At 42.4% G+C, this 26915-nt stretch overlaps 1 protein-coding gene across 6 annotated transcripts; it reads right to left on the reverse strand.

The window, feature by feature from the left end:
* Positions 1 to 266: 266 nt before the first annotated feature.
* On the reverse strand, positions 267 to 26746 carry dachc (dachshund c). 6 transcript variants are annotated; one of them, XM_069144508.1, is made up of 11 exons: positions 25049 to 26746; positions 17792 to 17901; positions 14363 to 14473; positions 10981 to 11159; positions 8941 to 9061; positions 8681 to 8815; positions 4146 to 4342; positions 3368 to 3518; positions 2458 to 2586; positions 2150 to 2254; positions 267 to 879 (listed from the first exon to the last, which is right to left on the reverse strand). In XM_069144508.1, the coding sequence occupies exons 1-11, from the start codon at positions 25630 to 25632 to the stop codon at positions 845 to 847; spliced, it is 1857 nt and encodes a 618-aa protein (XP_069000609.1). In that variant the 5' UTR covers positions 25633 to 26746; the 3' UTR covers positions 267 to 844. The 6 variants fall into 6 exon arrangements, with proteins under 6 accessions (XP_069000609.1, XP_069000607.1, XP_069000606.1 ...); XM_069144506.1 differs by having other exon boundaries at positions 8941 to 9079; XM_069144505.1 differs by having other exon boundaries at positions 267 to 882; positions 3368 to 3515; positions 8941 to 9079; positions 25049 to 26745.
* Between the last annotated feature and the right edge of the window lie 169 nt (positions 26747 to 26915).

The raw sequence follows: 26915 nt of genomic DNA on the forward strand, positions 1-26915 counted from the left end.
GCACCATCATCCTGTCTGTCTGTCAATACTTACGTGTATGTTTTTTGGAGAGGGAGCAAGAATCAATGCCACATCAGTCCCCACAGCCTCACACACGGCACGTATTAACGATGCAAACACGGACCTTCCCTTCCTCCACAAGCCAAAAACAAATCTATATGGTTAACTATCACAGAAAGACCCAAATCAGCTGTAATAAAAATCCACACTTCAGAAATCGATATAAAAAAAAAAAACATAAAATAAAGAAAGAAGCAATGACACGATTTAATAAAAAGGATTTGTATTGTTTGTATTGTCAAACTGCACTACTGCATAACATACACAATACAAGTCATTTACTGACTGTACAACATGCCATTATGTGTTTTTTTTTGATAATAATAATAATAATAACAAAAATGATGACTATATATATGTACACAACTCTGTTACAAGTTATATTCCTCACTTGTGTCCAGATAAACAGCACTGACAAAAAAACAACTATGGTCATCTTCACCTAGGATCTAAAAAACCTTGATTGAAAGAAAACACAGTCAAACACAACATCGGAATAAAAGTACTCGTCCCACTACGGCTGAGATTTGGTGATAAATGCAATAAATTAAACGAGAGAACAGTGGAAAAGTTCAAATGTCACCCTTGAAATGTAGGGGGGAGTCCTCTTGAGGAGGTGGAGATGTGTTATCTCAGATGCCACTGCACGACTGAGCATGCCTGTCGATTGTATTTCTCATAAATGAAGACTCCTCATCACGCTGTTCTTCCATCCATCCATCCATCCATCCATCCATCCATCCATCCATCCATCCATTCATCCATCCATCTATCCACCTCGTCTTCAGTACATCCCAGTGGTTTGCAGGAACACTCTGCCTTCTGAAAGAAATTTAAATTCATAAACATCAATTCAAATTCTAAACATTTAAGTTGTGATCAAATTTGATTCTTCAGCCTTGACCACCGTGACTTGAACAGTGGAAGGAAGAATGTTTTCTGTAATGAATTCATTCATATAAATATTGAAGGAGGTCCTATACAGCCATGACTGAAGATCATTAACAAAAGAACATTATTAAGTGAGGCTCAGTTGAAAGCTTATTTCGGCCCCTGATCCCCGTTTTTGGCGATAAAACTTCCTGGCACAAAGGAAGCACATCCTGCCCTGCTGTCTGACAGACAATTCCCCTTTAAATGATTTATTACTGGGTGTTAATTATGCAAATGATGTCCAAACAAACTCGTCATGAGGACAATTAAGACAGCCATTAATTAGTGGCCAGTTCTCTTCTTGCTTCACTGACATTCAATTAAAAATTGCTTTTGAACAAGCACTCTGTCTGGTATGGCGGTGTTGGCACAGCGCGGAGCAGAGGTGGGCTGGAACCACGCACTCTTTTGATGAGGCCGGGCTACAGATCACGGCCATTTCTTTTTTTTTCTGTCTGTTTAAGATGTTACATTTGGGACTTTTCTCATTAATCTATCCCTGTGAAGACAACAATGTTGGCTAAAATAAATATATTAAACGCCTGTCTCCATTAAAACGGTAGCCCCGGTGAACTGTCTCATGCTTCATTTGATTTTGCTCAATTTCTCAGGAGCGGTCTCCCTGTGAAATCTTTGAAAACCCTTCCAGTAGACTGGTCAGTTAAGCATCAAAAGCAGCGAGCAGGAGAAATAATAAAATCTGTTGTCTTAGCTCAGTCGATAGGAGCTAAATAAATCCACATCAGCAGGTAAACCACAATTCTTACACTGAAATGGATTTTTTTTTTTTTTTAAGGCATGACAATCAATTCATCCCCCTTAATAATAAGTAAATCATTCCCACAAACTTGAAGTGCCTATACAAATGTTAAGACTTTAATGTTTTTAAGTTATTATAATATATGATTTTTAACATGGCACAAAAAAAAAATAAAAAAGTCAACTCTGTAATTCTCTTACTTCTCTGTAATTCTCATTTCTCTGAAATTCTTTTCATTATCTATTTGGTGACAGCATTTCATCAGTGACAGCTTTTCTACTTCTGTCTTTTCTGTCTCACAATTTCACAACTACAACATTTCTACATATTAACACCAGAGGCTGTTTTCAGAGCTGCACACTGAGGAAGCTGTGTTTGTTATGTGGACACTTGTACCTTGTACTGTTGCCTTGGTGTCTAGCCTGTTGTCATCGTGGTTGCTCCCATCCGCGTCCTGGGTCACAGATTCTGAGTGAGGCAGGGCTGCCGATGATTGATGGCCTGCAGTTTGGTCATTAATTAATAAAGACACTTCATTACAGGCTAATGAACAGTCATGGCTAAGTTGCAGTGAAAGCCTGGCGACATTTATTATGAAAATGAGAATGACACTTGTTACAGTAAATTTAAGATCAAGTTGGAGTCAAAACAGAAATATAATATCTTAAAAAAAAAAAAAAAAAGGAAGTCTTTGGTGTGCGTACCTGTGTGTGTGTTGGCGGTGTGCAGCAGGCTGTGCTCTGCCTGATCACGGAGTTTGACCTCTTCTTCCAGGGCCTCCTGTAGTCGCCTTTTACTCCTCTTTTCCTTCTTCAGGCGTTTCTGGATCAGAACTGAATAGAGAAGAAGATTTAGAGGTAAATCTGCTTTGCAATTAAATTCAGGGTCCTCGTAATACTTTTAAACTTGACTTGTATTTTTGTTGTTGGAATTAGCTTATTATATTTCTTGTGTGCTCTCTCTGCTTCCTGACCTTCCTGGATATTTATGTCAGGAGAGTCGAGGGACTTTGAAGCTGTTCTTGGAGTGCTTGCTGTATTGTTGTGCTTTTTCAGAGAAACAGTAAGTGAGGCCAAAATGCTCCTGGCTAACCATTTGCAGTAAGGCGTGAAATAAAAAAAAATTCAAACAGGTATGCAGCATCATGTGACTGGCTGTTGCACATTGTTCCACCCGGTGTGACCTCATCAAACAAAATGTCCTTGATTGGATTTTGCTCCGACTACGCTGTCTATGACGGCTTTTGTGAACTTGCCAAACTTGATTTAGTTTGTAGCATAGTGCCAACCTCAGTCTAATTCACCTCTGCAGATGCTTCGAGGGGTAATATGCAGTAGGTGTCCTCACTTCCTTATCTGATTTTCAAGTTAATGGACGCCCTGTCAATTTAGAAGTGGATTAGACCAGCCTTGTTTAGCTGCGCAGCAGAAATGTCAGTGTTTAGCGGGTAAAATCCACATCATGCCAAGTGTTAATAAATTCAAGAGGGGAAATGTAGCACTTCAATCAACACTTGCCAGCTCGGATAATTTCCTGGGAAGTTAACACTGACAGTTGATTCGATGTCTACCAGAGCGTTTTTCTCTCTAAGGTACTGCACGTGATGAGGTCTACCTCTGTTTTTCTGCTCCATGCTAAGCTGTCTCTCCAAAGTCTCTCTGAGCTCCCTCTCTCGGACCAGCTCCATCTTTAGCTCCGTCCTCTCCAGCTGGTCCTGCTTCTCTTGCGCCCGAGCATTCTCGATGGCAACCCTCAGCAGACCCTGCTTGGAGACACACAGGCGAACACCAACAGGTTACACACTTAACAAAGTCAAGAAGATGTGTCCGTCTCTCCCCAAAGAGACCACTTACGTTACCAAATCACCTGAAGCTGAAGGAAATATTTCTCTATTATATAACACTTTAAAGGCATCATGGTTTTAATATTGAAAGATTAAAATAATTTATGATCTGTAGTTATTTTAAGAAACAACATGCAAAACATATCAGTTACATAGAAAAAGATTACAAAGATTGTGGCTCCTCTTCAGGCCATATGTTAGTGTAAAAATTTACTGGGGTGTCAATTCACCCAGATATATATAAATCTGATTTTGAGTGTCATTAAATTCAACGTCGGTCTTTTAAGTATCAGGGTCAGATGACGTTAAGAACATGTTTTTTTTTTTCTCCTATGAAAATCTGACCTGCGCGGGTTTTCATTGTGACTGTGCTAACAAAGACATGTAAAATGTGAGAAGCAGGTCAGCACACGCCCATCCCAATTACCGCATATCCTAAATGTCTGCCTCGTCTGCTATTTACCATTTCAGGAAATCCCAAAGAGTGGCTCATCTCCCTTCCTATTCATCTTAGAGTATAATGATAATAAAGCCCCGGCAGAGCCTCACCTGGATGTTCGTGAGCAGTGTCTCTATGGAGGACAAGCCTTCCGGGAAGATGAAGGGAGTGTGGTGAAGACCTGCTGGGAGCTTCTGTCCTGCAGGGTAAGATACCCTCTCGCAGCTCTCCCTGCCTGACGGGGGTTTCTGGTAGACTTGTCTATCACAGCCCTCCCTGGTTGTCTGAGTGGCCAAGGAGCTGTTATCTGGAGGGCAGAGAGACAGTTTGATGTCTCATCAGTAAGGCTGAAACACTCCTGACTGCATCAGTTTCACACAGTGAGCTCATGGTTCACTTGGTCTACTTCGCCTCTGCAGACACTCTTAAGAAGTGATACACAACGGCTGACTTCACTTCATTATGTGAAGTAAAGACATCAATACCAATAAAACTAAGACTGAATTTGAGTATGAAACGTCAAGACTGACTTTGGAAAAAAGACAGGAAGAACATAAGAACATAATTCAGAGAATATGTAGGTACTGTGGTTCACAATTTGCCCAAATAAGTTTAATTTGATCAACATTTGTCAGGGTGTGAAACCTTTAATTTACACACACATTTATATACATAACTATATTCACTTTGATCTAAATCAGACTGACAATACAAATCAATTCTTGACCTTGGGGAAAGCAGTCTGACAAAAATATTTCTAACATTTAACAGCTTTTTCTGAAGCGATCAACCATATCCTCAGCAGATAGAGGTTGTCATCACATGATCTCAGTAAAGAGACATGAAACAGCTGATTATTTACCCTTGCTGAGATACTGTTGAAAGCTCTTTTGTTGCTACACAACTTTGCAGGAGGTAGTTAAGTTAGGTTAGGTAGTTAATTTATGTTAGGTAGTTACTTTATTAATCCCCGAGGGGAAATTTTTTCGCTACAGCAGCATACAGAAGCAACAAGATAATAATAGAACAATAGAAAAGCATAGTTTGCCTCCTGCAAAGTTTAAGAGATAAACTAGAATTACCGGCTTGCGGTTGTTTGCCTCCACCAGTCAGTCAAAATGCAGTTTATATCCCTGTCTGTCCAAACTATATCAATCCTTATATGTGTTTACATGCTTGAACAATAAAGCTGATTGACAGCACACGATGCTTTAACAATGGATTTTGCTGCAAAGAAGTTCCAAACTCTGGAAGCTTCACACACATCCTCAACCCAAGAGCACAGAAGATCTATATAATAAGCACAGTTTCCACCGAAAAGTGGGTTTGCAAAATATTATGATCCCACAGTGAAGTTGACCTGTTGGAAATAATTGTCATCACTTCATCATTTTATCCAATTAGACATTTGTATAAATTTGGTCATAATTGCTGCCTGAATTCTTCATTATGGCCACATCCATATTTTGTGAGGTCACAGTGACCTTTAACCTTTTAACACCCAATTCTAATCAGTTCATCCCTGACTCAAAATAAATGTTGTGCAAAATTTGAAGAAATCCTCTCAAGGTTTTCCAGAGATATTGTATTTACAAGAATTGGAAGAATGGGTCCATACGTCCAGTTGTATACTATGTATACTATATATATACTGCCTATGGCCACAGCATGCGCCCGCATGGAGGCATAAAAAAGTCAGTGAACACTTATGAAAAGCATCATACTGTATTTGTTTGCTGATCTTCCAAATTATGATTTTGTGGGCTGTGCACTGCCTTTGTTTTTATACATTGTCTTGTTTGTCTTTTATTCTTCGCTTTTTTGTTTCCCTTCTGTATGGCACATTTTTGAAATGTGCTATATAAATTAGGTAAACTCACTCACTTATTAACTTGTCAATCCTTTGTTAACAGTCTCCACTATCTCCTTAACAACTCTACAAAATCCCCTGATTGGTATAACGTGTGGTTTCCAAGCCGTCAGGTGTTATGTTTGTTTAAAACCTGCAAAGGGATCATCAGACCTGCAACAACATGTAATCAAAGTGCAATGCAAATTTCTAGCTTCCTAAAACATTTACTTCATTTCTTGTAATCATATCAAGCCCAACAGCAAATAGGTGTTTACACTAATTACTGTGTGCAAGTGCACGCACACGTACACAAAAGTCCAGGTTTGGGGTTTTAAAAATGTGGTTACCCTTTATTAGATGGCAGTCTGCCTATTGATAATGCATCCCAGCTTGACATCTCCCATAAAAGCAGCTAAGAACCTGCATTATGGATGACCATCTGTTTGTAAACCTGAGAACTGCGTGTTCCCTGATCGTGACAGTGAGGGAGATGAAGAATTTTCAGCATTTTCTTTTTCTTTTTTTTTTTTTTGCTCTGCATCAGGCAGTTGCTCACTTTATGTGTTTACTGTCATCCGAGCCACTGAGGACCAAGACGTCTTGGGAGTCCGGCGGTTATTGAAGCAGAGACGAGTGCGAACGTGCGATGTGATATCTGGCACTTTTCTCTGTCTGTGACAAATGATGGTGTTTTCTCCACTTAGCTGACCACAGCATCTTCTGCTCCAAATCCACCCACCTTCCCCACTCTGCCTCGGCCTCACATCTTGGCAACTGTCACATTCAAGGTGTTTCACAGATGAGACGCAATACCCCCCACCCCCACCCCACCACCCCTCCTCCTCCGTCTCCTCCTCCCCTTTCTCCCTCTTTCTTGCTAAAAGCATTGCTCTGTAGAGAAAGGTAATTAGCAGGTGCTGGCGAGCTCAGCGGAGGGCATCCAACTACACTCCTGTGGCTCACATACAGACACACACACACACACACACACACACACACACACACACACACACACACACACACACACACACATTCGTAGCCGCTGAAGTGCGCAGTCAGCAGCGTGGGCTCCCCAGGCTCCTTGGATGTGACTGATCCTTTATTGAGTTACTGTTTTACGCCTACTTTACCTCACACTCACACACACGTTTGGCATAAACACACACACACACACACACACACACACACACACACACACACACACACAGAGACAGACACACGCAGCTGCCAGCTTGTTTGATCATTTACCCATCTCCCTAACCAAGGTCACTGTCTGTTTTTCTCTTTTCTCCTAACTTCATCTCTCTTTTTTTTCCCCTCTCTTATTCCTCTCCCAACCGTCCCCAGGGCTAATGAACTTCAGCACGTGAAGACTGCCAGTCAGCGGAAGAGAACGGGGAAGGGGGGGAGGGAGGAGGGAGGAGGGGGGGAGACAGAGAGAGAATAAAATTCTGCTGATGTTTGGTTAATGGGAGTGAGGTGTCAGGGATGGCCTCTGATCTTTGCTGCATGGATACGTTGTTCAAAGACCACTGAAACAGCCCACACAGCCAAAACTGACTCGCATACACACTCACATACTATTATAGAAAGGATTGACAGAATGACAGGGCTGAAGTGCTCTTTGAAACTCTGTTCAATCCACGATAAACCTATCCTGTGATGTTCTCGGTCAAATACAAAAGCTTGCAATCCCGCAAATGTACATGTGTTTCATTTGCATGCAGGAAAATCAATTGAAAACCAATTGCATAAATGTGATGTGTGATGCATGGCATTCACGTTGTTGGTGCCATCACTGCTTTGTCAATACGTTCACAGATACCTGACAGCATCTGAAACCTTACCTTGGAAGCCTTTGTGATTTTTAGATTCGATTACTGAATAATGCGATTCAGTATTAGAATACATTTACAAAGGTGCGTGCACACACATACAAACTCACATACAAACAATCTCTCCCTCTCTCTCGCTCTCTCTCTCTCTCTCGCTGTAGATTTCTGCTGACTGTTTGTCCTTGAGCAGTCCTCATTAAGCTAATGCAAACCTCCCTGACAGAGAGAACCAAACAACTGACGTTGCAGCGCCGTGGCAACGCGGGCCCTAACGACAGGGAGGCAGTCGTTATGCAGATGAGGTCCAGCTGAGAGCGCGGGAGGCCGCCTGGCTCGTTAGGCCGCGGCCCGGCAAATGGCTCGCTAATGTAACACCGCTTTCTGGTCTAATGGAGTCCTGTTTTGCAGAATTATTTGTCTTTGCTCTCCGCGGGAAGTCGGGGGGCCACTGACAGCGAGGAGGAGAGGATGTGGAAAGAAAAGGGTAAGACGGTGAATCCTTATCAACCCGTTACTGATATGTCTTTCTTTAACCGTTAGAAAGCCTTTCTCTTTTAAAATAAAGGGTTTCAGAGAAAACGGTTGCCACAGGTGTTTAAATCCACCGAGTATAAATGATGACATAGATGGATGGGTTGGATGGAAACTGCTTGTTGTCCTGTATTGACAGACTTTGTTCAAAGGCCATTGATTTGTCTGAGAAATAATCATTTCTCATTAATAATTATTAAATGATTAATGACTGTAATAAGAAATTCTCAGAAAACAGCAAGAAGATGACCTTTGAAGTGAGGTCGACACTGTAATTCAATAAACTTGAGTGATGCAAGACACTTTAAAACCAGACATCTACATACAAGATGAAAGATTCATATTTGAGATTTTTTTTCTTTTCTTTTCTTCTGCTGGACGAGAACTCAGAAAACTAAAGCGTAATAAATACACTAGTGTGTTTTACCTCTGTCACTGTGGCTCCTCTTGTTTTCCTTGTTGTATTCCACCGAAGTCACATCTGTCTCTCTGGGCCCCTGCACCAAACCAGGTGAATGTCCCAACACACTGTGACTCGACGACAGGCTGTCATGGAGTGCGTCTGGAAAGAAAGATCGAAACAGTCACAAAGATCGAACTCATATTTCTCACAGGTATCGCTACCAGCTGAAGCATCCTTCATTTTTGCGAGAGTTGCGCCGCCAGATCGCACAGGTAAGTACGTACGTGTGGTTTCTGCAGTACGTTCTGTGTGAGACGGCGAACTCGACCCGCTGCTGCTGTGATTGGACGACATCTGAGCTTCCTCCAGTGAGGGAGTCGGGGAGGGGCTGTCACACATTCGCTCCTGACGAACAACAAAATGCTGTATAGTCACAAAATGTACCAAAAGTTAGGGCTCATAATATACAAAAGTTCCAAATTAAGAAAAACACAAAACATAAATCGAACTTTATAATGCTAGTATTAACTATATAAAGTCAGGTTGGCAGTCACAGAGCTCGTAATGCCTTTTGTGCTTAAATTGAATGCCTTTATGTTGATTTTTCTACTCAGTGAAATCAGACCAAATGTGGAATACAAGAAGAAAATGTAATATCCACAATTAAGAGGTATTATTTCAACGTTCTTGCTCATTACAATTAGATGGTATAAGAAAACAATAATAATTTATTGTCCCTAAAGAATCTTTTTTGCTGTTCCGCAACAATTTCAACTACTTTTTCTTCAATTTAATACATAATATGCGAATTAAAGGGAGCAAACCAATTTGGGCGACTTCCACTTTAAAGTTACAGGCTGAGACAGCATTTACTGCTGCTGCCGGCGAAGTCGGAGGTGTTTACCGTGTTCTCCAGGAGGAGTTTTTCCACAACCTCTAAATTTTCTGAAGGCTCAAGAGTTCAGGAGTTGTGATTTGTTTGCTGACTTTTTTCAGAAATGGTGGAGCCCATGTCAGTTCGTTTTTCTACAAATGTCAAATTAATACCATTTTAGCCTTTTTCTTCACAATGTATTTATACAACTGAGGAAATTGTTGATGTTCTCCTTATTCTTTACTTCTCTTTTATTATGCCTTTGCATCTCCTGCGTAATGTTACCCGCCTCGTAGCTTGCTAAATTGTTCGCCTCTGAGGCTTACCATTAATAGGCTTTTTAGTTCGGCGTCCATGCTGTCGTTGCCAAGCAGCGATGTCTCCACGACTCAATCACACCGCGCACACACAACTTCCCATGTTGTAACCACAAGCTCATCACTTCCATTTGAAGGCAGCACGCTACTCTGCTAGGCTAACGTTAGTTCAGCTGATTTCTTCTTCATCATAACTCCAATTTAACTCCTAGTTACAATTGGTTATACATTGAATTACTAACAATACCATCACAATGGCTATTTTTAAATTACAGTGAGAGCTTAAGCAAGGTTTAGCTTGTGGCAATCTAACCAGCTCTTGATTTAGATGTTTTGTGCATCTCTGAGTGCAGAGTGTGATGCTGGGTTGTAAAACAAATGTTTTTTGCAATAATACATTTTATACAATTGTCAAAAGATTTTTTGGGGATTTAGTTTTAGCCTGCATTGTGGCACAAATCACCTGTAGTAAGAAAAAAACAAAAAATGCTATTCTAAAGGGACATGGGAACGCTTGGAAACATTACGGTATTCTTTTGTGATTATGGGAAAATTTGGTCCTTGTTTCAATGTGTCTCGTAAACCATCTTAAGGATCCAGCTCAACATCTGAAAACAATGGTCTGCAATCGTTAAAACTACGACCGGGGACACAGCTTCCTGCAACTGATGAGGACATGATGTCATATAATAAGACTGACGCCTACATTGTCAATTTTTTAAATGCGTAATCCCTTTAAACCTCATTTAATTAAACTTAAAGACTTAAACAATCTTTTTAAGCCAAGTGAAGAACTTGGTTAAGAGGGTTGCAGTTCTTGTCTGAATATCTAAAAAATGTCAGCTCTCGAATTTGGACGAGTGGACAGTTGCTGGTTTTTAGCCGTGACTTGATTCTAAATTCTGCATGCAAAGGCTCAAACGATGAATTCATGTTGAAATTTAAGGGGTAAGAACTATATTTCTTTGGATGTTTAAAGTGAATTGGAGTTGTGTGACTGACTAATGTTTTTTGTTTTTACAAATATTTCATTTTGAAGCAATATTTCTAAGTACATGTCTCTAAAACTCTGAGCATCAGGTGGGCTCAGGCACATGGTCAGGTCCATTGGGCTGATGGGCCACTGAGTTCACCTTAATGACGGAGGTGGGAGCCCTGGCGGGGGGGTTGGCGTGGAGCTGCGCCACGTTGGCCATGCTGGCCAGCGTGCTCAGTCGGTTCATCTGGCCCATCGCCATGGAAACGGAGGCCGGCGCCAGGCTGGCAGGGATCAGGGGATGTGACATCATCATGAAGGGCAACTGATCCAAAACTATAAATTAATAGAATACAATAGAAATTAATAAAATGCAATAGAGTAGAAGGAGGAAAAAGTGCAGTAGAATAAGTCTTCTGCTTCTCATAGCAATGCTCAGACCAGCATTGTTTGAAGGCCATTGAAGTTGCACTATATGCAACCAACATGAAACCGGTCCTCTTTCATTTTTGGTTTCAGCTGTATTTATTCATTACAAATTAAAGGCCTTTTTCCACTCAGTCCTGTGAAATTAAACCCTCTCAGAGTCTGATGGCATAGCGAATCATGACACCAATGTCATTACTCTGTGATGTAAGTGTTACCTTGATGACTGCTCTGCCTCTAAAACTCCAACTTGAAAAATGCATGTGTGATGTGCAGCATGGAAAAAGATGAGCTGTGATGGCCTCAAGATGTTTAAACATAAATTCAGTCTCCTTGGAATCAAGAAAAACTTTTCTTTCGATGTCTCTGTGTTCTTTATTGTAAATCCATCACGTTTTTAGCAGTCAAAACTAAGTCTTATTATCTTTGCCAATCTGTTGTTCAGACTTCTCTCTTTAAGACAATCATCCACTATCTTTTAAGAAAATCCTTCCTCTCAACAGCACCCTAGTGGGTTGTTGCAGGCCTTCTATTCATGAAACAAACAATCCTGTTGGGGGGAGGGGAGAAAATGACATAAATATTTATCATTTAATAAAAGGAAAAACAAAAACAAAAGAAACACAGGGAGGAAGTGGAACAAAAGAAGCTGATGGCAGTCCTGGTGCTGGGCCAGCAATGCACGCTGGGTAATTATAAACACAAAGGAAAAAATCTTGGACTCTATTCCGCACAATTGTCACAAATAATAGAACGAGTGCATGGAAACAAAAAAAAAGGCTATCCAAAGAAGAGAGATGAAACAGAACAAATAAAAGGGGAAAAGGGAAAGAAAGAAAAAAGAGAGAGGGAAAAAGAAAAAGAAAAGGCAAAGGCAAACTAAGAAATAAAGGGTGAGGCGTTGACTTTATGAGTCGGGCTCGCTGGACATATGTGCAGTGCTTTGTGCATTTGGCAGATTAGTCTCTCACTTGCCCAGAGCAGAAACCAATCCAAACAAAAGATCTGTGTGAATGGAGCTGAATAACCAGATGCTCCGACAATCAACTAGCAGCCAAGTCCAAATATTAAGCCTTGGTTAGAAACCAGCGCTCCACTTTGGTCACCCCCCCTCCTCACCCACCCACCCACCTCGCTCTATAATTTCATTTTCACTCTCATTCTCTCCCTCTTCTTGACTGTTTTTTTTTTTTTTTTTTTCACCCCCTTCTCTTCCCTCTCTCTGGCCTCCTATCACTTTCTCTTATGTTTCATTAAAAAACATCAAAAGTCAAAGTGCCTCTCTTATGTTCATCCAAACAAACCATTACTGTAAACAAACAGTTACTGTAAATTTCCCAGAAGATCTTGTTAAATGCAGAAATGGCTGCTCCCTGTTCTTCCGCGGTCCATAAGGTGTCACACTCAGCATTTGTGAATGTGTGCGTGTGTGTGTAATCTGAGATTGCCTTTGTAGTGGTTGAAGCTCTGGTAGGGGCCTGTCCTTCCCATAAGGCCGTGGGTGGCGGTATGGAAAAAAAACACATCGTGCTTATGTGTGTATGTATGCCTGCGCTGTGTTTGTGTGTTTGTGAGTGTGTGTGTGTTTCCACTTGACTCTATCATTAACAGTGATTAAGCTTTACAGGTTTATAATGGCTGGTGGTAACCATGCCACCTAACTGCGCACAGATGCTGGCAGTCGTAACTGAGTGTATACAATGGTAAACAATGCTAAATACTGGGAGTAGAAAGAAAAATCACCACAACACAAAGCCAAAGAAAAGCGCAACAGAGGGCTTAAACACAGCCGATTTACTTGTGTCTCTTTTTGAAAAACACAAGGACAATTTTTCATTTCTGTCCTAAAGCCTTGCAGTGTGCTCCACATGTTAAGTGTGCGTGTCCCAGGTTGATAGCGTATTCCACACAGACCTCCATAAGCCCTGTCATCTGTCTAAACACACTGATGTCGCTTTAACCTGTCGATAACAGTGGGGGCAGTGTGTCCGATTTGTCTGTGCGTGTGTGCGTGTGTGTGTGTGTGTGTGTACGTGTTAGCACGTGTGCATGTGCGTGCGTTTGCCCATCCCGCCATCGATTGTCCAGCATTTGTCGTTTGCATTCAGGATAGTGAATTAGAGAGAAGACTATTGATTTGGCTTCAGCCTCTCATCTTATTCATCTCTCTATCATCCCAGTGTGCTTACTCTTGTCCACTGATGCTGGCCGCTCTCCCTCACTGCAAAGCCGGAGACGGGTGCAGCAAAGGAAGCAGTTTTTACCGACACGTGACGAAAAAGTCTACCTGCACGTGTCATGAGGAGCCAAAGGGATTCAGCTCCAGAATGAGGTGATTCTCTGTTTTTCAGGGACAAAATGACTTCACTGTAAATGAGAACATACTGCTTACTCCACTCTGACAGGCAAAGGCTTCCTGTAAATCCTGATTTAATTCTACTCCATATGATAGACAAATATCTCAGTCATATTGAGGATGAGTAACATGGCTCGTTCGGGTTTACACTCTTTCGATGTGGTGACTAATAAGTAATAATGATTTGCTGGCAGTGTTTTGAGACTACAGAGCAGATGACCAACTGTGTTTTTCAGGAAATGTTTCCTGAATCTTACTGAATACCACAAATGTGCAAATAAATCCAAGCTGAGGGAATATTCAGCTGAATGCACAGTCATTTATCACAAACAAGAAAGAAAATTGGTGGTGACAAAATACTTATTTCTACTCTTTATGGTTTGATTGTTTGGATCACCTGATCCAGATGTTTAAGTCTGAAATTTAGCTGACGAAGTGGCTCACTGCTGCTGTAGTTTGTTTTTCATTTGACATCTCTCAAAGGAAACGTACAAGCGGCCGAGGTGATGTCACATCCTGGTTTTAATCAGCTTGGTTCAGCGGCGGCACGTAAACACAGCTGCTCAAGTTGTATTGACTTGGCATCACAGATGTGTACAGACAACAGGCGTGCGACGTGTTATACGACCGTAATTAAACATTTCGTAGGCTGTGTGTGTGTGTGTGTGTGTGTGTGTGTGTGTGTGTGTGTGTGTGTGTGTGTGTGTGTGTGTGTGTGTGTGAGAGAGTGCGGATGGTCAAAACGGATGAGACTCACCCAGGCCGGCGTTGTGATCACCGTTCTCGCCGTTTGGCCCGCCATGTTGCTGGTTGCTGTGGTAACTGGCCATCGCCTCCAGCTTGATCTTTTTGGCCAGGGCAGAGAGATCTGAGAGAGAGACAGATATATAGAGGAAGAAAAAGAGGGAGAGGAAGAAAGGAAAAGGAATCAATAAGAGGCAGATCAATGGCCCCCGGTGGAGGATTAGAGCGGTGGGTAGGCAGGAGGTTGTCATGGGAAGACAGAGGCCAGCCATTCATTCTGACTGCACCGCTGCACTGGCCATTTAGTCTGCCAGGGAATCAGCAGTGATAGGAACAAGCCAAGACATTCATCTCTCCCACACAGGGATATCACATCCCACAGCAGAGCACACAGGACGACACTCAGCGGCAGCAGCAGCTCCACCTTTTAGCCACAAAGAACTTCTTTATCAGTATGAATTAGAGGCCCGACACAAAAAGTGAAGATGCTTTTTAATGGGGGTTGTGCACTTTTGAATAATATGTAATGGAGAGTGACAAAATGAGGCAGGAGGGCTGAGCCACATTTTAATTTGTGTCTTGAACCTCAGAAGGTAGTTTGACCCACAGAGCAACCTTTGAAATAGAAAATTAAATATCTCTTGCACTAATACAGACAAACATGGTGAATTATTAAAGTTGGGACAAACCACACAACTGTGCAAACACCGCTGAGGAAATACAAACAAGCCATAAGTCTTAATTTCCTGATCTTGGATACATCTAAACATTTGCAACAAACTGAGCTGCTGAGTGGGTTTTTTTTGTTGTTTTTTTTTTCTTCCACAGACAATGGGTGTCTGAAGTGAATAGTTTGTCTGCCCGAGACGTCGACAACCACAACAAATTGTTCCTTTTCTTCTGATCTTCTCTCCGTCTCTCTCCTGCCCTCTCCCCTCCTCTTCTCCCATCCCCTCTACTTACTTTACCTTTTCAAATGTCAGCATCACAGCGGGACATAAGCCACCGTGTTGCATGTGTGTATGTGTGAGCACACGAGGGAGAGAAAAGGAGACTAAGGAGGATCACATCAAAGATTCTTCCTGCCTTTTACGCTCAAATGTCCTCCCTCTCGCTGTCTCCTTCTCCCCTCTCATGTGGCCAGTTCTAATCAGTAGCGCTGACATTGCCGCCGTGCCCTCTCCTTTGGTGGAAAAAGACTCTTTTCCCACTGAGAAAGATGCTCTTGAACGTTCACACAAACACAACACACACTCGCAAATACACACACACACACACACACACACACACACACACACACTCAAGCACCTTTGAACAGTGAGAGGAAGCGGAGGCTAATAGAAAATGGCTTCTTTTGAGGCGGGGAATGAAAAGATCAGGTTGCAGCAAAGAGCACAAAGCCAAGGGCAACTTTGAGAGCAGTGAGGTGCTAACAATTACTTTTTCCTCCCTTTCTCTGTGAGACACACACACACACACACACACACACACACACACACACACACACAAAACAATAGGGACTCAAACACAAAACTGTTTGTGACGAAAACAAGTAAAGCTCTATGGCCTTTAGCAGGCAGTTGACTGAGACTGCTTTTAGAGAGTTAAAACATGAAAGTACAAACATACAAATCTACAGATTCTGGCAGTACAAATAACAGCCTTCCACTCAGACACAACGCATATCATCTGCCACTGTATTTATAAATACTTTCATTATCCTAAAACTTTCATACATTAAGACAATTATTGGGTTAGTCATGTTTACACAGGAAGTGTTAGTCAGTAATGTATTCTCGCTTCAGAGATAAAATGAATTTCAAAGGAACTTCAGAGGTCTAAAGATTAAGAATCTCACTCAACTTAACAGAGGACTTTGTGTACTTGAAATTCAAGCAAAAAAAAAGACCAAGCTTGCAAGTTATGAGTTGTTTCTCATGTGTCAGCAGTGTGTATGCTAATTTTATTAATCAACACACCGGTCACCTCACAGAACCCCGCCTCCTCATACTATTGACGAGGGGTGAAATGTGTCATTATGGGGGCCTGAAGGAAAAGATGAGAAAGACGCCCCATCCTGTATCTATTCTGCATAAGCAACCTAATTTTTCTGTTAACTAGTGGGACGACTCAGCGGGTTGCAGGTCATTGCTTTCACTTTCTCACGGCTAAAAAGAGAACATATCTTTGCTGTGGGTTCCATGACTAAAAGGGGAATTTCTACTTTGTACAGTACTGAAGAGTTACAAACCGTGTCATTAGGAAACAATTGTGAAATAGCGGAATTTAGAAATTTACAGAAGCTACATTTTCCTTTTAGTAAATCTTTGGTACAGAAATCCCCAGCTTATGAGTGGATGTGTCTATTTTTAAACTTAAAATAGAATTTTCTTTTAAGATGTAATTAAAAGTCTTTAGTTGAAAATAACTTTATTATGTCACTTCACTGGGCTACACTTACAATAAAGTAATAGAGGTGGTAGTGGTACTGTTAAAGATACATTATTATATCACAATTACAGATAAATAGTTTTGTAAAATTCCAGAACCCAGATGACTGAAGTGCTCTGCAACACGACTGAATTTACTCGAGTTAAAAATGTTTATAAAAAGTAATAAAATATATTTTTGTTGGGCTCATTATTGTATGCTTTTTGTTTTAACTTTGCTCAAAAAACTATTCTTTGACTTATTTGAATAAATACATTTCCACATGTTTAACATTTGCACTGAAATACTGCACTCTAACTACATATGTAGTAGTAACTTCAATTCTTTTGCCAAACATGGAGCATTTTTATCAAATTATATATGTTCCTTTCTATTTCCTTGTTTTCCTAATTAGAACTATGTTCCAGAGATGCCATGTGGTTGGACAAAAGGCTCTGATGAGTCACTGACTGATTCATCCTCACTGATGTGTTTGATTACACGTGTGCTGATTCTTTGATTGACCTGTTGAGACAAGCACAGAAAAATAAATCTTAATTTTTCAAACAGCAGCTGTAATTTTGTTTTTCTAATATGCACAGTGCTTGACAGACTGTTAAGGGATCCTGCTCATGACCATTTTAATAATATTAATAATAAGGTAAAAAAAAAAAATCTGTTGAAATTGAAGATTAAAGCCCATCAAACAAGGCAAATTGGAAAATAGGATAAAGATCTTAGAAATGGTGAAGTCAAACGATCATGTGAATCTTGAGAAGAAACAGAATTGAAACCAAATGAAAGATTTGAGTAAAATAAAATAAAACATATTTTCTGTTATTTTTCAACACTTTTTTGGAAAGTGCCGATGGTGGACTTTGTGTATGATTGCCCACAAGTCAATTTAACTCAAATTAAGTTGACAGTTTACAATGCTCATGCACTTGTGTGATATTGTTTCTACAGAACATACAGTATGTGCTGTGTTGTGTGACGAGGCCTGGGTGGTCACCTGCAGGGGGCATGATCCCAGCGTGTATCAGACCACTGTGAGACAGCATGTGGTGAGTCCCGCCCTCGGTCACACTCTGCAGCCTCTTGGGCGGTCGTCCAGGCCTCGAACTGCAGGCGGAAAAACACAGGCTAAAGTTAGTCATTAGGCACTTTTATACTTTACCCCCGAGTCAGTCACTTTGTCATGCTGAGACTGAGATGGGTGGCCTGGTTTGAGAAAGTGTCCTTCAGTCTGTAAATCTCTGATCCTGCTGAAGTGTCAACAAGCAAAACACTGAAACCTGACCGGTTCCAGGAAGGCTGCTGTACAGCAAATCTGACCTCCCTGTGGATACGAGCAAGCAAAAAAGGAGTTTCCCTATGGCATCAATAAAGCACCTCATTACTGTTCAGCTTACTCATTCGTTTGTTTGCTTATTAAATGTGTTTGCTCGCCTCCTTCTTTTTCAATCCTTTCCTCACTTGGCCAATTCTTTCCTCCCTTTTCCCGCCATGTCACAAATATTCACATGGATTTTTTTTTTTTTGTGTGTCTATGTGTGTGTGTGCGGTTTGATTGAGCCGGGCATGCTCAATCAATCCTAGAGGAAGTATGTGAAAAGCTGTCAGACATCACTTTGGCTCTGACTAAACGCTGTGAATGTCCTGACAGGGGAAATGACACGGGCCACATCAGGCTTAATGACAACCAGCGTACCTCATCTCCTTTCATAGCAGCCTGACATAACATGAGTCTGCGGGTGAGTGTGTGTTTCTGTGTGTATGTGTGTGATATCAAACGACAGAGCGAGTGAAAGAGGGTGGAGAAAAAAAAAAGAGGGGAAAGACGAGACGAAGAAGGTGTGACAGAGTGCAAAAAGACACAATGAGCACAAAAAAGTTGAAAAAGGAGATGGAGGGAAAGATGAGGAGGTGTAAAGTGAGAGGAAAAGATGAAGGGAAAACATATAGAGGGAGAATCCGAGACACTGAGGAAAGGTGGGAAAGAGTGAAAAAAAAAAAGAGGAGGTAGAGATAGACTAGCAGCAGCAGCAGCTTCCTAGCGTGGGGTGTCTTTGAGCAGATTTTAATTAGAATCTAATCCAGCCGTCATTAAGGCCCCATAAACGAAGCTGTCAGTCAGGAGATTAATGGCGCCTCATTTGCATATTGCATATAATTCATCAATTACCCAGCAGAAAGGACCAATCCCCTGTTGACACACCCACTGGCTGAGATGGAGGGAGACAAAAAGACAGAGAGAAAGATTGTGTAGTCACTAACTGTGGGAGAAAAACAGGTAGCTGGTGTGTGCGTACCGGTATGTGTGTGTATGTGTGGGGTCGTGTCTGACTTGTGTGTGTGCGTGTGCGTGTGTGTGTGTGTGTGTATGAAGTGTTCAAAGGTTAATTTGATGAGCCGATGAGCTCCACAGTTCCTGCCCTCGGTTTTAATGAGTTGTTATTATTGTCTCTTATTATGGGCCCAGACCGACTGGGATGTGACAGCTGACATCAGATATCACACACACACACACACACACACACACACACACACCCCCAGACAGTGAGAGACACGCACACCGGCACGTAGACAGTGAGAAAAATGCACTCAGGTAGAGACACATTCATACACACACCCACGTGCACAACATGAAAGACTGACTGTAGGAATGTGCAAGAGGGATAAAGTTGTGATAATGTGTGTGTGAGTGGGAGTGTGTGTTATTTTTGTGGAGATGAGGAGGTGCATTCAAATTTTACACAATATATTTTTGCCGTGCATGTACTGTAGAGCAGCATACTGGGCTTAACAAAAGCAGGAAACATATTTTTAGGTCTCAAGTTTGAAGGTAAAGCAACACAGTTCCACAGCAACTGATGTCGAAGCACCTCACATGAACCCACACGCGCGCGCGCGCGCACACACACACACACACACACACACACACACACACACACACACACACACACGCAAACCAACACATGCAGATGCAGAAGTGAACATCAGCGGGGGAAAATAAAATACACAGCCCAAAGGCTGTGGTCGTTTTTTACTGCGGCCGCTTCCCTTTCCCTTACTACTGTTTATTTGCACCCACTAATTAATGGCCTCTGTGTGTGTGTGTGTGTGTGTGTGTGTGTGTGTGTGTGTGTCTTTGTATATGTTGCATTTTAGGGGGCATAAAGAACTGGGACCTAATTTTGTGTTTAGTCTGCAAGTGCGTTGATACATCAAAGTGACCCGTGGAGGGAGGTCTATGTGTGTGTTGCGCATGCAAGTGTGTTTTCTGTGTGTGTGTGTGTGTGTGTGTGTGTGTGTGTGTGTGTGAGGTTGGAGAGCACCGGTTCCCTGAGGTAGGATTAATGAAAAAGCCTTTCATGGAAAAGTCATCAAGCTGAGGGGATGGAATGAGAGAGGGGAGGGGGAAGAGAGAAAACAGTTCATTGTGTGTGTGTGTGTGTTTATAAGGTGTGTGTGTGTGTGTGTGTGTGTGTGTGTGTGTGTGTGTGTGTGTGTGTGTGTGTGTGTGTGTGTGTAGAGGAGGGGGTGTATGGCTTATGACCTCTTTGTCTCAAACTTTAATTAAAATCTCACCCAGACGTCCTCCCTCATGCCAACACTCAGGCCACACACACACACACACACACACACACACACACACACACACACACACACACACACACACACACACACACACACACACTCGCTAAGCTTGGAGGGCAGAACTCAATGTACAGAGTACCTTTGTGAAAAAAAAAAGCGTGTGTGTGTGTGTGTGTGTGTGTGTGTGTGTGTGTGTGTGTGTGTGTGTGTGTGTGTGTGTGTTACCTGAAACATGAAACGGCAAACATGGCAGCTGGAGCTTAGCACAGGTGGAACAGAAACAAAACACAACAAAGATGACAGATCTCTCTCTCCTCCTTGCTAACACACACACACACACACACACACACACACACACACACACACACACACACACACTGAGGGGAAAGAGAAAAGTAATGAAAGAGGAGGAAGTGTTACAGTCAAAACAGTGGAACAGCTACTGGCTTGGAGGGACGGAGGTGCTGATAGGTAGCAGCTGTGTGTGTGTGTGTGTGTGTGTGTGTGTGTGTGTGTGTGTGTGTGTGTGTGTGTGTGTGTGTGTGTGTGTGTGTGTGTGTGTGTGTGGGAGAAAGAGAGAGGGGAAAAAAGAGAGAACTTGCTCAAACAAGATTTTGTTTGGCATATATTAGCAGCGGTTTACAGCTCCCCTGCTCCCATCCTTTCAATCTGTGTTTATCACATGGGTTTGTATTCGCCGTCACGGTCCGGTTTGATAAATCATAACGTCGTCGCTGTGCGCGGGAAGACTTATGTTGCTGGTTAGAGAAGGCAGGGAAAGATTGATGTTGTGATCTTCCTTTCAGATGGAGGGCTGCAAAAAGCTTTACGCACCATTGTTATTAGGAAAGCCTGTGTGATGATGTCATGAAAGAAGCAGGCAGGACAACACACACACACACACACACACACACACACACACACACACACACACACACACACAGGACGTTTGATCATGGCAAGAATCTGATCTCCCAAACTGATACCGCCTTGCATTCCTCTCCCACATTCCAGGGTCAAGAAGATGTCAAGACTGTGTGTGTGTGTGTGTGTGTGTGTGTGTGTGTGCGTGCGTGCGTGCGTGCGTGCGTGCGTGCGTGCATGCCTGCGTGCGCCATTAAGGCCTGTCACAGGGGAAGACATGGAGGCCCTTCTCTATCTCATCGTGCTCGTCTCTATAAAACATCAAAAGAGTGTGCAGGTTAAAGTTGAGCTAACCACCCTGCCTAAACACACACAGACACACACATGAACCCCTACACACACACAGCCCTCCTCCCCTTCATCCTAACACTGCTGAATTTGACAGTGAGTTATGGCATGGCAGTGGGGCTCAGCTTTGAAGAGTCCACCTTCCTATGCGTACGGGTGTGTACGCACACACACACACACACACACACACACACACACACACACACTGCCAACTTGCAAGGCTGAAAGTTGCCACTGAGAACCACAAAGAGACGGCTTTTGTTGTACTCCACAGGCCACTTCGTCTCATTTATCACCTATCGTTTGATTCAGTTCACTTTTTTTGTGTACGTGTGTGTTTGTGTAATATTTATTCTACACTTGCTTTTGTAAACATCCCTTGTTCTAAAAGCTGCAAAGATATGAACTGTGAAGGCTCAGCTAACCTTAATTACAAAAAAAAAACAATTATTTTCCCTGTTACCTCTCGTGGTGTCTTTGCCAGTTTTGAGGTGAAGAGGTTTTGAATTTTCTGCTTCCACCACAATATAACTGGAATTTTGCTCACAGTGTTAGAAAATGATATTTTCAGCGATACATCTTTCCCAGAAAATGTGACCTTGGTACCCTGGTATCAGTTTTGATAGGGACTGTTTCTTTGGAACAAAAGTAGCTCCTTCGCCGCCACATTGCACTACTTTTACGTAACACATGGGAGGGTTGGCATTTTAGGATTCTATACAGCATATACATATACGTGTAAAGTAGATGCACACACACACTTTGACCCGAGCGAGCTGTTTGATGTGTGTTGCTAACAGAGAATGAAACTGTTCCTTTGTGAGGGAGAAAGAAAAGGACGGAGGATCAGGTTGCCTCCTACACGCCATGTTCTCTCTGTGGAACTAATGTCATTTAGCAGCAAAGCCAGCAAACACACAGGCGTGACCGTGTCAGTGTGTGTGTGTGTGTGTGTGTGTGTGTGTGTGTGTGTGTGTGTGTGTGTGTGTGTGTGTGTGTGTGTGTTTGCAGATGACAGTGTGTGTATATGAATTATAACTAGGCTTTGAGTGAGGGTGAAGTCGGCCCTTCTTCATGGTTTGATGAGTCAGTGGTCATGTTGTGTGTGTGTGTGTGTGTGTGTGTGTGTGTGTGTGTGTGTGTGTGTGTGTGTGTGTGTGTGTGCGCGCACAGCAGGAGTAAAAGAGTGAGACAAAGAGGAGAAGGAAAGACAATGATACAAAGAGGACATTTTTGTAATCGCTGCTTCTTAAAAAAAAAAAAAAAAAGGAACAGATGAACAAACAAATAGGCAGAAGAAGGAAGAGCAGGAATGCATGTAAAGCCTTCTGTTGGTCGCGCTAAACTATCAGACAGAGCTCTCATTTCTCCGCCAGTCTGTCTGACTGTACTGAGCTGGAAAATAATAAGTGATGGCTGTCTTAATCAGTAACAAAACCCTCACTGAGCCTTGACGCTGTCAGGAAGCCGTAACATCATATTCGCGGAGATGTTTTTGAAACTTTAAGGCTCAGTCAGCCGGCCTTCCTGCTTCCACGACAACAACCAGTCCCATTTTTGTTTTCACCTGCGACTGAATGTACCACACGAAGGATCACTTCGAAACTTCTAATGCAGGGGACTGATACTAATGGTTGCACATTTGAAGCCCTCAGACAAAGAATGACGGAAGTTGTTTGAAGATTTCAGACGAGTGATGTTTTCAGATCTCATTAACTAGAGGCTGTTTGAGTGTTGTGTGGATAATTAGAGACGGCAGAGGCTGTGTATTTTCGGGGCTTGTATAACAACGTTCCCATTAACACTAGAAACAGAAGAAATCCCAAAGCAGCCAGAAGATGCATCTGGAGTTTGTCTTGGTTGGAGGGCCGCAAATGCTTAAGCACAGGTGTTAATCCACAGACATGGAGCTGGAAGCTGATTCTCACACGAGTTTGTTTCCTTTTGAAATGTGTTTCTGCTCAACAAGTCAAAGCTTGTCTTAACACCTCACACCTGGTTCTAAAAATCAAAACACAGCTCAAAGATAAAAAATTGTGTCATCAAAGCCACAAAATGATGAAGGAAACAAAGAACTGAGAAAAAAGTTTTTTTTTTTTTTTTCTGTGTTTATCTTGGCACATCTTGATGCATCCTCTATCTGAATTTAATGGCAGGTGTAAATTGGATCATTCATGCTCCAAGGAGCAAGGATTAACCATCAAACAATATCAATTCCCCAAACTAAGGCTAATCCACACTCCTCTGGATTCAAACTCATGCTGTTAAGAGCATGTGGTCTGCACAACGGCAGACTGAAGCACCAGGAAACCACAAATCCCGGCCAATTCAGCCCCTTTATCCAAACATCTCGGCAGCACATTGGTTTGATGACCCATGTAGTTGGTCACCATCGGAGTTCTGCAAAACAGCTAATTTACATAATCGCATCATAAATACCGAGAATTCATTTAATCATCTCCTCTGTTCTGATGCTCAGGGCTAAAGAGTGTTGATATGATAAGACAGCGAGTTATTAAGGATGGAGAGAGAGAGAGAGAGAGAGCGAGAGAGAGAGAGAGCAAAGAGATCAGTGAGTGAGTGAGTGAGCTTGTCCTGATTTAAGCTGCCGCTTGGGGCCAAATGAAAATTAATTAATTTCTGTGAAGAATCAATTTCTCAGAATGACAGTGTCAGACTCAATGTGTGCATGTGTGAGTGTGTCAGAGACAAAGTATGTGAAAGAGTGTATGTGTGTGTGTGTGTGTACATGTCAGAGAAACAGAGAGAAAAGAGATCACATCCTGTGATAACATGACAAACTTTTAAGAGTGTTTTTTCTTATAAGGATTACTAAAATTCATTATCGTCAACACCATCATCACCATCACAACGTTTATCATCCATTAAAATGGTAATTAGTAACAGGCCTAGCAGCAGTAATGTGGCAAATAAAAAAAAGGAGGGGAGTGAACTGGACCTCCAGTCAGACATGATCAAAACCAGTACAACCTCTACTACAAACAAAACTATTTATATTGCAAAAAAAAATGATTTATGGAATGTTTGTTTTTCCTTATATAGTTTACATGTTCATCAGACTTTCAAAAGGCCTCAGTAGCTTTTAATTTAGTGAAATCATAACTATCGACAAATCCTGAAATATTTCAGAAAATGTTGATACCCTAATGAATAAAACCTAACATGAGGTCATTTGATTTATTGTAATTTGTAATATTTTTCAGATTTGTATGATTCTTTGCCATTATCTGCGGATTGAGATCAGATGAAAAGTATAAAAGGTGAATTAAAATCCCAAATATTCTACTGTCTTTGGCTCTGGATCTCTGATACCTGCTAACCCCACCTGCTGCACCTGCACCTCCCTCTCAAAAATAAGCTAAGTAACCCTCCATCAACCGGGTCATACTGTCACCCCCCCGCCTTCCCCTTTCTGACCCCCCCACACCCGGCTCACCTTGCGTTTGTACAGTCGTTGTAGAGCGTCTCGAAGTCCTGCCTGGAGATAAGTTTGCACCGGTTCACCCCGGGCTGGATGGCCCCGAGCCCCCGCAGCACGCGGACCTGCTCCACGTTGCACACCACCGGGGAAATGTCCAGCCGTTTCAGCTTGGTGTAGACGGTGTGGAGCCCGCCGACCAGGTGCTTGAGGAACACGTCGAAAGCCTGGGGCAGGCAGATGAGCTCCATGTCTTTCACCGTGAACGAGGCCAGCTTGGCACCTTTCACCTCCACCAGTTTGCACTCGTTATTCTGCGGCGTGCTCTCCACGGGCGACGCGGTGGCGTACACCGGCTTAGCGCTGCTGGACAACGGAGCTCCTCCGCTCGTCAACGGTGTCCCGTTCGGTAGCAAGAGGTCCGCCCGGAACTGGTGGAGCAGCGCCGGGTGCGCCACCGGAGGAGCCGGGGAAGACGCGGCAGAGGTGGCCGCAGGTGGCGGAGAGTTGGTGGCCGGAGAGACGGAGCTCGGCGCCGGGTGGTGGCCCAGTGGAGCGGCGGGGAGCAGAGACGGAGCAGCAGGAGTTGCCATAGTGGTCATGTCCGAGAATTAGAGAACAAGTAAACTTCAAAGTGAACTATTTAGGAAAGTAACTTCGCCGAACACACGCAGATGTTGTGCGAGTGTGAACTGCGCATTGAGTGTGCTGAGGAGGAGAAGGGGATAAAAGAAGAAGAAGAAGAGAGGAGAGGAGACAGGGTCCGTGTGTGGAAAAACAGATCACATAGTTGAATCCGAATGAGCGGAGGCTTGTCTCAGAGCTGGAGATGCTACTGTCACATTATCATAAAGAGGAGGAGCCTGGCCATGTTCTTAGAGAGTGAGAGACACGAGGAGAGAAAGTAGAGGGAGAGAGCAAAGATTAGCCTACATAAACTTTGGATAAGCCTATTTATGAACGCCTAACCAAAATACACCTCAATGTTAATGCATCTGATTGGACTTGGAGTGTCTGTGGCACCAGAATCTGGAGTCCTTATGGCATTTTACAATCTCCAGATTACTGTAATCTTTCTTTAACATCTTTTAATACTTGTATTATCTTCTGAAAAATATATGATCCGATTAATGTAGTGCTTTTCCTAAAAGTACATATTTTTCACGTGTAAATAGGCTACTAGTTAAGATGGACATCATCAGAGAGACTTTTGTAAATCAGATTATTGCCAACAGGGCACTTCAAAATGAAGTACAGAAACAGTCTTGAGCTGAATGGAGCATGTTCATCACAGGGAAGTCCCACGTATTCATGGTCATTTCAACATTTTTATGAATCCAAGATATCAAATCAGAACAGTTTGTAAAGGAGTGACGTGTTAGATCTCGATTAGTGTTTGGCCGTTTATGTGCAATTTGTCTTTACGTTTAAACAAGGCAACACATACATTCATAAATGCTGGAAAAATGGGGTCTTTGCACCTATTTGCAATAACTGTATTTGTTGTTTGAAAGTGAAAATTTGACTTTTGAGTTTGTCCACCACAGATAAGCCCCCCCCCCCCAAAAAAGTAAACCAGGTGCCTGTTTATAGAACATGTACATTTTCTTAGTCCAATTATGTCGCCTCTGCTCTCTATTGAATGAATCTAAATCTGAGCGATGAAACGGGGGCCAATAACCTTGGTTTGACAAATTGACCCCTTTACCTGTTCCCTGTACCGCTTCCTCATCCAGTCCTCTCTCTCTCTTTCTCTTTCTCTTTCTCTTTCTCTCTCTCTCACACACACACACACACACACACACACACACACACACACACACACACACAGTCCCGTCATTTACATATGGAGCTTGCAGTCCTTTCAAAGTGGCTTTCACGGAAC

Source organism: Embiotoca jacksoni, unplaced genomic scaffold, assembly GCF_022577435.1.
Source record: "Embiotoca jacksoni isolate LCO1_2020_lvr unplaced genomic scaffold, fEmbJac1.0.p SCAF_12, whole genome shotgun sequence".
NCBI lineage: Eukaryota > Metazoa > Chordata > Actinopteri > Embiotocidae > Embiotoca > Embiotoca jacksoni.